Source organism: Brachyistius frenatus, unplaced genomic scaffold (assembly GCF_029030835.1).
Source record: "Brachyistius frenatus isolate BFR_SWC_R1_liver_20210118 unplaced genomic scaffold, ASM2903083v1 Contig_146, whole genome shotgun sequence".
NCBI classification, from domain to species: domain Eukaryota; kingdom Metazoa; phylum Chordata; class Actinopteri; family Embiotocidae; genus Brachyistius; species Brachyistius frenatus.
In genome coordinates, this window is record NW_027210745.1 from 783,588 (window position 1) to 796,475 (window position 12,888).

At 41.5% G+C, this 12,888-nt stretch overlaps 1 protein-coding gene across 1 annotated transcript in view; it reads left to right on the top strand.

Moving 5' to 3' along the window:
* The window catches only part of loxhd1a (lipoxygenase homology PLAT domains 1a), a 29,407-nt gene extending 17,048 nt beyond the window's left edge, over positions 1-12,359 (top strand). The window contains exons 26-41 of the mRNA XM_069715700.1: positions 47-228; positions 362-478; positions 1,313-1,475; positions 1,760-1,914; positions 2,124-2,333; positions 3,416-3,542; positions 3,657-3,865; positions 3,988-4,173; positions 5,335-5,462; positions 5,563-5,680; positions 7,650-7,827; positions 9,866-10,051; positions 10,274-10,444; positions 10,917-11,055; positions 11,350-11,505; positions 11,614-12,359. Coding sequence (XP_069571801.1) covers positions 47-228; positions 362-478; positions 1,313-1,475; positions 1,760-1,914; positions 2,124-2,333; positions 3,416-3,542; positions 3,657-3,865; positions 3,988-4,173; positions 5,335-5,462; positions 5,563-5,680; positions 7,650-7,827; positions 9,866-10,051; positions 10,274-10,444; positions 10,917-11,055; positions 11,350-11,505; positions 11,614-12,094 — 2,906 coding nt within the window. The 3' untranslated portion in view covers positions 12,095-12,359. The remainder of the gene's footprint in view (positions 1-46; positions 229-361; positions 479-1,312; positions 1,476-1,759; positions 1,915-2,123; positions 2,334-3,415; positions 3,543-3,656; positions 3,866-3,987; positions 4,174-5,334; positions 5,463-5,562; positions 5,681-7,649; positions 7,828-9,865; positions 10,052-10,273; positions 10,445-10,916; positions 11,056-11,349; positions 11,506-11,613) is intronic.
* Positions 12,360-12,888: the final 529 nt, after the last annotated feature.

Below are 12,888 nucleotides of genomic sequence, written 5' to 3' on the forward strand. Positions count from 1 at the left end.
ATAAAGATATTTGTCATCTTAATTGTTTTTTGTTTTTATTTGACAGTTGTTCCTTATGAGATTAAAACCTTCACGAGTGACGTGTTTGCAGCCGGCACGGATGCAGATGTCTTCATCGTCCTGTACGGGAGAGATGCAGTGTGCACACAGCAGAAGTCTCTGTGTGTCAACAAGAGAGAGAGGTTGATGTATTTTGAGAGAGGAGCTGAGGACATGTTTATTGTTGAGGTACAATAACAAAGGGAAGTCATAAATAAATAGCTTTATTTAGCAACCAGAAAAGCAAGATTATGAGTGTATTTATGTATTTATATTAGTCAATGTAATACAGTATACGTTGTTAAATCTGCTTTCTGTGCAGCTAGAAGATGTGGGGGATGTAATCGAGAAGATTCGTATCAGCCATGACAATCGTGGGGTCAACCCAGGCTGGCATCTGGACAGAGTGGAGATCAGACGTCTGCTCAGGAAGGGAAAGGTACTGTCTGCGGAGGACAGACGCAGTGGTGGAGGATCTTTTACTTCAATAAAAGATCTGGAAAATGCCCCCCCCCCCCCCCCCCCCCCCTCCGGGTGTTATAGTGTCATATTGGTGGATTATTATTACTGATGCTTCAGGCAAGGAAGTAAAGTTGTACTGAAGTGGAGTAAACTTGAATTTCTTTTTATATTTTGGGTACTTTAATCAATCACAATGCATCTTTTTTTTTATAAGGATATGTTTTGTATGTAAAATCTTAAGCTTTAAAGTAACTAAAATTGTCAAATAGACATAGTAAAATATATCAAAAGATAGGTACAATATTTGTCCCTAAACCACATTAAGGTAAAAGTATAAAAATCTAAATTAAATTAAATAGTCATGTAAAGTACCTCAAAATTGTACTTAACTTGTACATTTTTCTTAAATAAATGTAAAAAGCTAAATGTAACCACTGGAAAGATGATTAACTGCACTGTAGTATAAACATCGGCTGATGTCAGAAACCTCACAGACATGATCATTGATGTGGGTCTCAGTTCTTCTACATACATCAAAATCTTTAAGCCATGCTTTATGGTTTAAAGATTTATATTTTTGATGCAGAGAACGTACATTTGTCTTTACCACCATCTTTTCATTCACATCCTCTGGTGACAGAACACCTCTTGTTTTTGGTCAGCAGATGGAGATGTTCCCTTCATAGGTAGATGCTTAAAGACTGGTTTCATTTTAGAGCTCGCATATTGAGTCGTGCTGTTTACTGATACTCACATGAACTCGTAGGTATTGCTCCTGTGCCACCATCTCTGTCTCCCTCTCTTTCTGCAGGGTTCAGAGACTGTCATCTTTCCCTGCGAGGGCTGGCTCGCCAAGTCAGAGGAAGATGGAGAAACAGTGAGAGAGTTGGTGCCCTCTGACATCATCACTGAGAAACTTTCACGAGATGGAAACCTGAAAGTGACTGAAGTGGAGGTGGAAGATGCCCTGGAGAGTATGTTGACTGCATTATTACACACAAACATAAACATCCAGAAACATCTGCAGGATTTGTCTCCTTGTTGTGTCCTGCCTTTTTCTTCCACTTTTCTGAGCATCAGTTCAGAAACTAGATTAAATTTGCCCTCCGGGTCCTTTATATCCCTGAATGAGTCTCTGTTATGACAGCAGCATCAAACAGAGTTGGAAAATTGCTTTCTTTTCACTCTATTTTCTGACGGCAAATTCCCTCAAACCGATCCCCTGAGTGCCTGTCTGTGATCATCGTTCCCGATACAGTTCACACATACAAAGTGTCAGTGATGACAGGTGACGTGTACAGAGCCGGCACCGACGCCAACGTCTTCCTCACCATTTACGGAGACCTGGGGGACACCGGGCAGAGGAAGCTGAGCAAGTCGGAGACAAACAGCAACAAGTTTGAGAGAGGATCTGTAAGAAATCATAAGTTTTTTTTAGTTTTTTTTTACTTCTTTTAATCTGTATTTTTCACTTTTGTCTCCTATATTATTTGTAATATCTCAAAAGGTGAACACAGACAAAGTATCCCTACAGAATAGATATTTTTGTCTTTCTTTTTTTTAAACTGCATCAAATATAAAAAAAAGTACATAAAAGCACAATCAATGTTTATTTTTCCCAGGTGGACAAGTTCACTATCGAGTCAGTCGACCTTGGTCAAGTTTTCAAGATCAAAATCTGCCATGATAACAGTATGGTGAGCGCCGACTGGTACCTGGACCAGGTGGAGGTGCTGGACATTGACACAGAGGAGGTCTTCCTCTTCTTATGCGAACGCTGGCTCTCCAGGAAGAGGGAGGACAAGCGCATTGAGAGAGTTTTCTATGTCAAGGTAACATGAAAGGCCTAAACAGTGTTAATGTGAAGGGGAACGCCTTGAAATCATATATACAAATTGTGTGAAAGATATCATATTGTATGATAAAAGATATTTAAACACTGAAGTTTTTCACAAGCACAGTGATGCTTTGAGCTAAATGCTAACATCCACATGCTAACAAACAATGACAATACTAACACGCTGATGTATAGAAGGTATAACGTTTACTCTCGTAGTTCAATATGCTATAATTTAGATAGATAGATAGATAGATAGATAGATAGATAGATAGATAGATAGATAGATAGATAGATAGATAGATAGATAGATAGATAGATAGATAGATAGATAGATAGATAGATAGATAGATAGATAGATAGATAGATAGATAGATAGATAGATAGATAGATAGATAGATAGATAGATAGATAGATAGTTACTTACTTACTTTATTAATCCCACAAGGAGAAATGTCTTCGCTACAGCAGCATTATAGATACAGGAAAAGCAATAAAACAACAGAGTACAAAATATTAAATATAAAAATGCACAATATACACAATAAAATAGAATAATATTAAATTAAACTAACTACACAATAGTGCAAGGATTTAAACCAACAAGAAAACAAACAAGAAAACAAACAACCAACGGTGTTATTGTTGGGTCATTGATTTGGCCAGAGGTGATAAATTGTATAGTCTTATTGCAGTGGGCAGGAATGATCTCCTGTATCGGTCCTTGTGACAGAGGAACATGATTATCTGCTGCAAGTGTCATGGCAAGCCATACAATAACTGTTCAGTCTCTCCATACTGAAATAAAGTCTATGACTCACTGTTATAATAGCAGTCAGCTGAGGTGCAAGCGGATCTGGCTTTTAAAAGGAAATGGAAATGGCATGATTGGTTTATTTTATGTTACACTTGTGATTAATTAAGAGACTAATTACTGCCCTTTTTAACAATGCGCCTCACTTTAAACTCCCTAAATGCACTTGCACCGTACATTCCAGATCATTAGAGCCTCTATTGTTAAATTAGAGTCCTTGGTGTGTTTGTCTGAATCACTAAGCGTGTGTTGTGTTTTTTCAGGGTTTTGAAGGAGTTAGAGAGGGTCTAAACAGTAAGAAGAAGAACTCGGCCCTGACAGTGAAGAGCGTTGACAGTAACATGAACAAAAAGAACAAGAACAAGAAGGAGGAAGAAATCGAGCTCCCGAGTAAGAAAAACCGAAGAGTCTTCAGCCTGATTCATCTGCTGCTCTCTGAATGTTTATTAATTGCATAATCACATGCTCAGATGAGTGAATAACTGCTGTGCTCTCCCTGTGCAGACATACCCTTCCACATCACCATCTGCACTGGACTGGAGCGGGATGCGAGCACCACCAGCAGGGCTTACGTGATCATCGTCGGGGCCGATCACATCCAGACAGAGAGGCTGTGGCTGGACCTGCCGGACGGGAGGAAGGGCTTTGAGGCCGGCTCTTTGGAGAACTTTGAGTCCCACGGTTCAGACGTGGGGGAGATCAAAAAGGTTGAGGTGAGTGAGGGGTGAAGCTTTTAGAGTTTCAGAGAGGATCGTGTGCACACACACACACACACACACAAGCAGAACAATACACCCACGTTGCTTGAAGTGATTGTTTCTCTGCCTCCCTGCAGCTCGGCCATGATGGGGCCACTCCGGAGAGCTGCTGGCTGGTTGATGAGCTGTCTGTTGCTGTGCCAACCAAAGGGGTCAAATATATTTTTGCTTGCAAGTGCTGGCTGGCCAAAGATCGAGGAGATGGGTTGACTGCTCGAGTGTTCAACGTGCTGGATGCAGAGGCCATTTCTATCTCCCAGAAGGTATTTAAATGTGGACAAACTGACACAAGCACAGCCATATGGCAGACAACATACATCCCAATTAGAGAATATAACCACGACTGACTGATGATAACGATTCAGTTTCTATCACACTGCCAGTGAACTTGGCAGCCAGTGAAACAATTTACTGTAAGAAAAATTGTGTACTTGAATAAAAACCACCATACAGTAACAATAGATTGGATGTTTAACTTTAATCCTTCAAAATCATGATTAAACATGAATAAAGTTTAATTTTCAATCAATACCTTTGAAAGGTAAATCTCCCAATACAAAGATTCAGGCAGTTTTATGACGGAAACGTGTCTGAAACTGAGAAAATATGTGAAGATCTTCATACATTACCGTGCTACGACATTTGATTTAAAATTAAAAATTAAATTAAAAGCCACATTTTTCCACATTACTGATGAGGATAAAAGTTTATTCATTCAAGGTAGATTTATTTGTAAATTACCTCATTAGGGAATTGGTGATTATTTCATGACAATAACATTTTCCTCGGGCATCATGTTTTGACACCATTATGAGGTGTGATCCAACAGTTCAGAGACTGTCCGTGTTGAGGAGCACAGTGACGTGCACTGAGAAGGAGGAAGCAATAACCTTCATGAGTAATTACTCAGTTACGTTGCGTGATCGACATCAGAACCAATGTGTTACATGTGTTTTTGTGACCACTAGTAGATGCACATTTGCGATTTCACCGTGCTGCGCTCTGTTCGAGAGCATCAGGAAACAGTCTCAGAACTTTTTTGTTGCACCTCCAAGATCGGATTGTGTTTATAATTGTGTGTAGTTCTCTAGTTAGGTATAATAACATTTAAAGTAAGTATGAGTATCTATCTAAAGCTAGCCTGGTATCTATTTCTATCATCACCATAAAAATTACTGCATTACAATCTTATTGATTTCTGCCTTTGGCCTCTTTTGAATTGTCCTCCTAAAATTCTGCCTATGTTTTAACTGTATCACCATAAAACATGCTTTCCAAATACAATCACTTTCATACTCTGGATGTTTATAGCATCAATATCAAGCTTTTAACTACTAAATGAGTAGTTATTTATTAGCTGTGTGATATTTTCTGCTTGTGACAGTAAAATATAATAAGTAAAATGTCGCATCTTTTGGTGTCAGGTTATTTACGAGGTGACGGTGGTGACCGGAGACGTGCAGAATGCAGGAACAGACACTCAGATCTTCATGTCTGTGTTCGGGGCCAACGGCAGCACTGAGGAGATGCTGCTGCAGAAGAACGAGGACAGGTAGCCCAACATGGACTTTTTCAATTCTCACACTTCTATATAAAATAAAGAGAATTTAATCATACTGCAGATGATCAATTCTTTGTTTTTTGGACTACAGGTTTGAGCGTGGTCAGGAAGACACCTTCAACATGGAGATCGATGACATCGCCCCACTGAGGAAAATGAGGCTCTGTATTGATGGCTCCGGCAGCCGACCCGACTGGTTTCTCGACAAGGTCAGCTAACCAACACGAACCAAGACACAGGCGTTCTGGAGATGTGCACATGTTGAAGATGGAAAAGGATGACGGTGTTGAGCAGATTTAGCTCTTTAGAATCAACTGCTTTTTTGCCCAGGATGTCATAATTCTTTTTAAGCACTAATTGGTTATAAAGAAGAAAGAGCAGGTCTCATCCATAAAACATTAAACTAGGAGCATAAAAAGCAGAACAGTAATTGCTAGCTTTTTCCAAAATCAATAATACAAAGCAGTCGCGGGTTTGTGTTTTTATCCCGACTCTGCATGCTGTAGGTCACAGGATCATTCAACCTATTATATCACAACCCCAAACACACACACAACACACACACACACACACACACACACACACGCACACGCACACGCACACATCTGTCCCTCCCTCCAGGAGAATGATCAATGATTCACTCTCCACAAAGACACACACACACACACACACACACAGCAGGGCCCGGGACCCCTGGAATGAGTATATTGACCCATTTTACTCACCATGCTGTTGTTACTTGCATCACACACACACACACACACACACACACACACACACACACACACACACACACACACACACACACACACACACACACACCCTCAAGCAGGCTAGGTATGAGCACTGTGTTTCTGTATTTGGCAGGGAGAAAACCTGCTTTGAATATTTGATATTTTCTGTGTGCTCCTATAATATCCTTGACTTCATTAATACACCAGACTGAAAATGGTTTTCTGTTGACCCCGAGAGGACAACATCACTGCCCACCTCCAAATTTAATCTGAAATCTCCGGCCCGGAGCTTTGATGAAACAGAACACATTTCCTATGCAAATATCCTGTCTTGTCTGGTATAGGCGCTGCGGCTGTCAGGAACAGTAGTGAGCCCTGTCCGTCCGTGCCTGGGACTCAGCGACTGTGAACATCTCCTTGACTTGACCCTGCACAGAGCCTTGTGTGTTCAGCATCACAAGCAGATGTGCTGCCTTTATGGATTGCTGGGTCTGTTTATTGAAATGGGCACAACAGTGCACCGGGCCGACTGCCAGCATAGTAATCTGCACAAATAAATATGCAGAATGGAGAGCTAAAGCGAGCGTGGCTGCCTGAGCCGAGTCTGTGTCAGACAAAGAAATATTTCCCGGGACTGGTGACCGGATGCCTTCAGGGAGGCAGCATGTGTGTACATACCCGAAAAAAAAGAGTTATCCATGCGTAATGACACAATGCTTATTGATACACTTCGAGGAGATCGCTTACGGATGTCAGTCAGCTGGTTGCTCCACCACTTTGATCCAGCTGAAATATGTCAACAACTATGGAATATACTGCCATGAAAGTTTGAACCGACTCATTCAGTTTGTGATTATTCATATGTAGGTTAACACAGGGTCAACAATATAATGGAAAAACACGTCAACTTGGCAATAAGAGCACTGGTCATATGAAATGTAGAATATAAGATAAAACTTTCAAAACAGGGAATCAAATGTAACACTTTATAGATATATGAAAATAAGTATTTATTCACAGTTAATAGTGCATTTTTATGTGAGCAAATCCGTGATGAATCCAGAGGATGATTACTGTTGATGCTGATGACCCACTGACCTTTCTTCAATCAGCAGGTCATTTATGAGTGAAATATGTCAGTAATTGAACACATTGTGATGATGTTTGGTGCAGAATTTCATCTCCCCCCCGCCAGCTAGATTTTAATAACTGTGGTGATCCCATCAGCTTCATTGTACTTTTTATTTTTCTATTCTACATCATCAAATCTAAGTCAGAGCAGGTGCCAGACTTTTAATTATAACTTCATTATAATATGTGCAAAAAGGGAATTTTGGGGGCTTTACCTGGCAGGTGTTCACAAAATCGGTGAGGTTTCTGAATGAGGTTTTAATGAAGTTTAATATGAAATTTGATTTAAAAAAAGAGAACTGTGTGCGTGCAGGTGATCACGCGTAACCTGACTACAGAGGAGGTGTCCGTGTTCACCTATGAAGAGTGGCTGTCCAGGACACGCGGACCAAAGAGGACCATGATCTGCGAGATGGCCGCTGTGGTGGACGAGGAGCTGATGGTAGAGCTCACCACCTACATCATCCAGGTGAAGACCAGCGATATCGCAGGTGAGTCCTGGACACATGCAGGCTGCTGCTGCAGTCAGAGCAAAAGCTTTTATGTATTTTCTTTAACTTTCCCTATGAATATATGGCAAAAAATATATGTGTAAGTTATCTGGATATGTTTTATGTATTCTTATACTCAGTTTATATTTTCAACATATTATTTAAGCACCTGGTTTCTGACCATTTTGGGCTGAGAGTCTTTAAAAGTTCAGTTTGTTGTGGCCACTTCATCCGAAGAATCTACTTGTTTTATGTGAACACTTTTTAGGGGTGTGAAGACACAACATTTTCCAGTAATTCACAAGCAAAACACTAATATTAGAAACAAGTTTTTGTGTTGCAGAAATGTGTTTTTCCATTTTCCAATCTTATTTATCATCTTCAAAACCCTCAAATTTCTCTAGCCAGAGTCGACACTGATCTGAAGGGCTCATTATGAAATCTATTAATGAGTGAAATATTGAGGACTGATGTTAGGAGAACAACTTTTATGTAAACATTTGGATCAGACCGGAGGTAAAGGAACTGAAAGATTCAAAGGCAGTAAACAGATGAGGGCATTTCAGGTCTCCTCATCAGGCATTCAAGCGTTCTCCATCCTTCCAGCCAGCCTCTCATCTCTGGGTCAGCGTCAGGTCACGTCCAGGGATGCTTTCATCAGTAACATCCTGCAGCTCCTACAGTGGGGTGTCCTGAAGGACTCCGTGGTCAACAGAGATCTGTCGAGTGCATCCTTGGTCACATCATCTCTTAGCTGTTTGTTTTCAGACCACATTCAACAGGGTGCCCCTGCAGGTGGCGTCATACTGAGGAACCGTCTGATCAGTGCAAGTCTCTAATTGACCAATTACTGCATGTCATCCCATGCTTTCAGTCATTATCTGAAGCTCAAGGCTGAGTTAGATTTTCAAGTTTCAGAGATCCTGGCTCGACCTCTCCTTGTGCAGAGGTTTGTGTTTTCCAGGAGATGGTAGAATAATTTATGTGTGACTCCCACGTGGTAATGAAAGAAATCCTCTTCAGAACAAGCCCTCCACACCCCTGCGCCATCTTTTCTTCATGCGCTATTTTCTATAGCTCAGTTGTGCTGCTGATCAATACGATAGCGTGGCGAGAAGTCTGAGCCGACTTCAAAGGCTGCTCTCTGCTCCTGGCACTTACTGAGAGCTAAGATGTAGTCCTGCACCACCGCCGAGGCTCTGGGAGGAATAATGAGCACACACACACACACACACACACACACACACACACACACACACACACACACACACACACACACACACACACACACACACACACACACACACACACACACACACACAGGTACGTAAACCACATTAAATAGGCGATGCTGTGAATTAAGTAATGGTCTCCTTCCAGATCGTATAAGGTGATGCGTGATCAGTGTGGAAATCAAGTATGTACATGAGTATATATGAAAGTTTGTGAAAAGAAAAGAAATCATTCAAAGGTAACGGCGACATAAAAATCTTAAAAGTAACTTTCATGTTGTAATTTCTTATTAAAATATCAGCTTTATTGCGAACTGTAAGAATAGAAATTGTAAAGGAGGACACTGAAAACATGCTGCAGATGGAGTGAGGTTTGTGTTCACATACATTCACTCTATCTAACCAACTGTAATGAAATAATAAAGCCCAGGGGGATTATAGATGTGCAGTCTGAGACCTCAGCTCTCTGCTCCTCACTGTGGTTGGCTATTGTGTGGCTTTGCAATCTCAGTATTTACTGGACACTCAACAACTCTCTACAAATGTTGAAATGCAGTTTAGATATACAACGAAGTAAAAAAAAAAAGTTTTAATCAGCACAATTTAAAACGGCATTTTATGCTTTTCAGCTAGAATAATGCCTAAAATATAATTACAATTAGCTGATGTGATGCTAAATCATTTCATAATAATTGATTTCATGGTACTAATGTAGATTTTGAGCACAATAGATTAATGCCAAGCTCATCGTTCCAACAGTCTTTGTTAAATTTTTCTAAAAGTGCGACTTTCTTGTGTCTCCTCAGTGGCAGGCACCGATGCCAACGTGTGGATCATCATCTTCGGAGAGAATGGCGACACGGGAACGCTGGCGCTGAAAGAGTGCAACAAGTCTAACAAGTTTGAACGCAAGCAGGTGGACACATTTCGCTTCACTGATATCCTCAGCCTGGCAGAGCTCTCCAAAGTACGAGTCTGGCACGACAACTCAGGTCAGACGCTCAGATAAACTGTAACTGTCATTTTTGAAGATCACACAACTTTAGATAAATCTGGTGACCGATCTGTTCGTCTAACATCACAGATGTCTGAGTCATCAGTTAGTGGCTCAATGGAGCTGCTGTCCAACAGCATTGGAAACTGAAGAAAGACTCCTGCAACACTTTCACTTGCTGTCTGTTTTTCTTTTTGCGTCCTTATCTCATTATACCCAGGTCCCGCTCCAGGATGGCACCTGGAGTACATTGATGTGAAGGATGAGATTATGGACAAAACCTTTCGTTTCCCCTGCGACCGCTGGCTTGCCAAGAACGACGATGATGGACAGATAATCAGGGAGCTGGCCTGTGCTAACAATGACTACTTGGACCTCAACGAGAAAACCAGTAAGGCCCCCATCCAACACTTCACTGTACGGCATAATGTGGTGTCCATTTCACGCTAATTACCCCAGTTTATAGTTTTGGGGTTCCACAGGGGTCTGTACTAGGCCCCTATACTTTTCACGTTACATATGGTTGTCTTAGGCAATATTTTTAGGAAGCACTGCATGTTTGTTCCCAACCAGTCGAGGCAGATGAAACCTGAAACCTGGTTCTGTTTCAGGTTTTTACCTGTTTAAAGGCAGTTTTTCTGTCCCTCTGGCGCTCATGTGGGAAATTGTAAAATTGTTGGGCTCCTCTATAATACTGTAACTTTTTTTTGGAAAGGAATTCCCTGAGATGACTTATGGTGTGATTTGGCATCATGTAAATGAAATTCGATTGCATTCATAGTCTGAGTAAAAATTCTGTAGTTGCTGTTTGAGGACAATTGAGACAATCTTCTGTAACTGTGCTCGTGTTTTCTCTCTGAAAGAGTATGAAGTCTGTGTCACAACCGTAAACATGGCGGAGGCTGAAACCAAAGAAAATGCCTGGATTGTACTTGAGGGGAGGAAAAGCCGATCAAAAGAATTTGTAATGGAGAACTCCTCAAAGAAGAAGCGGTTCTTGCGGTGGGTACTTGTTGTAAGATTAACTCAATCAGCTGCTACTTCTTTTCACAAAAAGCTTAAAGAAATGAGCTCTCTCTCCTTCTAGTTCTCCTTTTACACTTATTATGATAATCCCACCAGCACCAAGTACTTAAGCCCAGACCAACGCAGCACGACATCCCTTTATCACGACATTACAGCGTCCTGTTGAAAATTCATTCTGAATACAGAACAAATGAAACGGTGACATGAATTTAAAGTATGTGGGATGATTTAAGAGAATAGCTACTCATGTCTGTGGTCGTCTCTTTTTAGAGGAAATGTTGACAGGTTTGAGTTTTCCTCCAAGAACCTGGGCGACATCGCTGGTATCTGCCTGGGTCACACACCCAAGGACGGAAAGAAAGTAAAGGGGGAAGTTTACTGGCTCGTGGAGGAGGTTGTTGTGACTGAACGAGAGCTTGGAAACAGGTACGACTGCTCAGTGACCGCACCATTTGACCAAACCCAAACCATTTGTCGGTATTTCCAGATAGAACATCAGACTATGTTCTTCCCTCTTTGCTCCATCAACCTCAGGTACTTCTTTAGTTGCAATGCCTCCATCCCTCTCTCTCCCAAGAGGGATGACTTCTTGACTTTCGAGTGCACAAAGACCATCGAGAGTTTCGCCAGCAAAGCTCGAAGCCTGGTGCCCGTCAAATACGAGATCATCATCATCACAGGCGATGAGAAGGGAGCGGGAACAGATGCCAATGTTTTCATCACTATCCACGGCTCCAACGGAGATTCAGGCCGTCGGCGACTGCGGCAAAAGTTTCGCAACCTTTTTGAACGCGAGCAGACGGACCGTTTCGTGCTGGAAATGCTGGACATGGGAGAGCTGCAGAAAGTTCGAGTGGAGCACGACAACTCTGGTATCAGCCCCGGCTGGCTGCTCGACCGCGTGGAGGTCACCAACACAGCCAACGGAGTCACCACCATCTTTCTCTGTGGGAAGTGGCTCGACACCGAGAGGGCCGACGGGCAGATCACCAGGGTCTTCTACCCGAAATACTAACAATGACACTTTTCCCCAAAAACTCTTCTCCATATTTACCAGTCATCACCAAAGAGTTTCTGCTTCTGGCAAGTTTTATATCTCAGGAACTGAGCTGGTTTTTTTACATTCATAGTTTTTTAATATTATATTATGGTTAGATATGTAACACTTTGGCCTGCAATTAAAAACTGTGACGACGTGTTCTTCGGTCAGGAAAAAGGAATGTGCCATTCTTTTTATATTTCATATGTCAGGGATGGTTTGCTCTGTTGTTTTGTTATAATGGAGGTTTTATAAAAGATTAAACTCCTTTGTGATACTCGGAATGACGGTTTTCGACCTGTTTGACTTGCTGGTTGGTTCATACAAACTTCAAACCATTGTTTTAAAAATGTATGGTACAACCGCGCCAATGAGACTTTTTTTTTTATATATCCACAAAAGATCAAACAATGGTGTTTAATTCTGCAGCATGTTTTGAATGAATGATTTGTTTAATGGCTTTTGTTCACTTTCGCCAGCAACACGGAGTCAAGCCAAATTGTGTAATACACCCGTCAGTCCATGAGAAGGTGCCGTGTCAGTGCTACATTTCTCCTCGCTCAGGCCTGAAAAGGACACGCGCTTAAGATTCCTACTACGAAGAGCAATAAAGTCAGACGACGGAGGAGGTCGGAGAGAGAACAAACATGGGATTTTCACCCGGACGACCAGCGTTCGAGTCGGCGATAAACAAAGGCAACATGGACGTAATGTAAGTAAATTCTTTTCATAATGTTTTTCATTTACGTGATGTGCGGTTAGTAACTCAT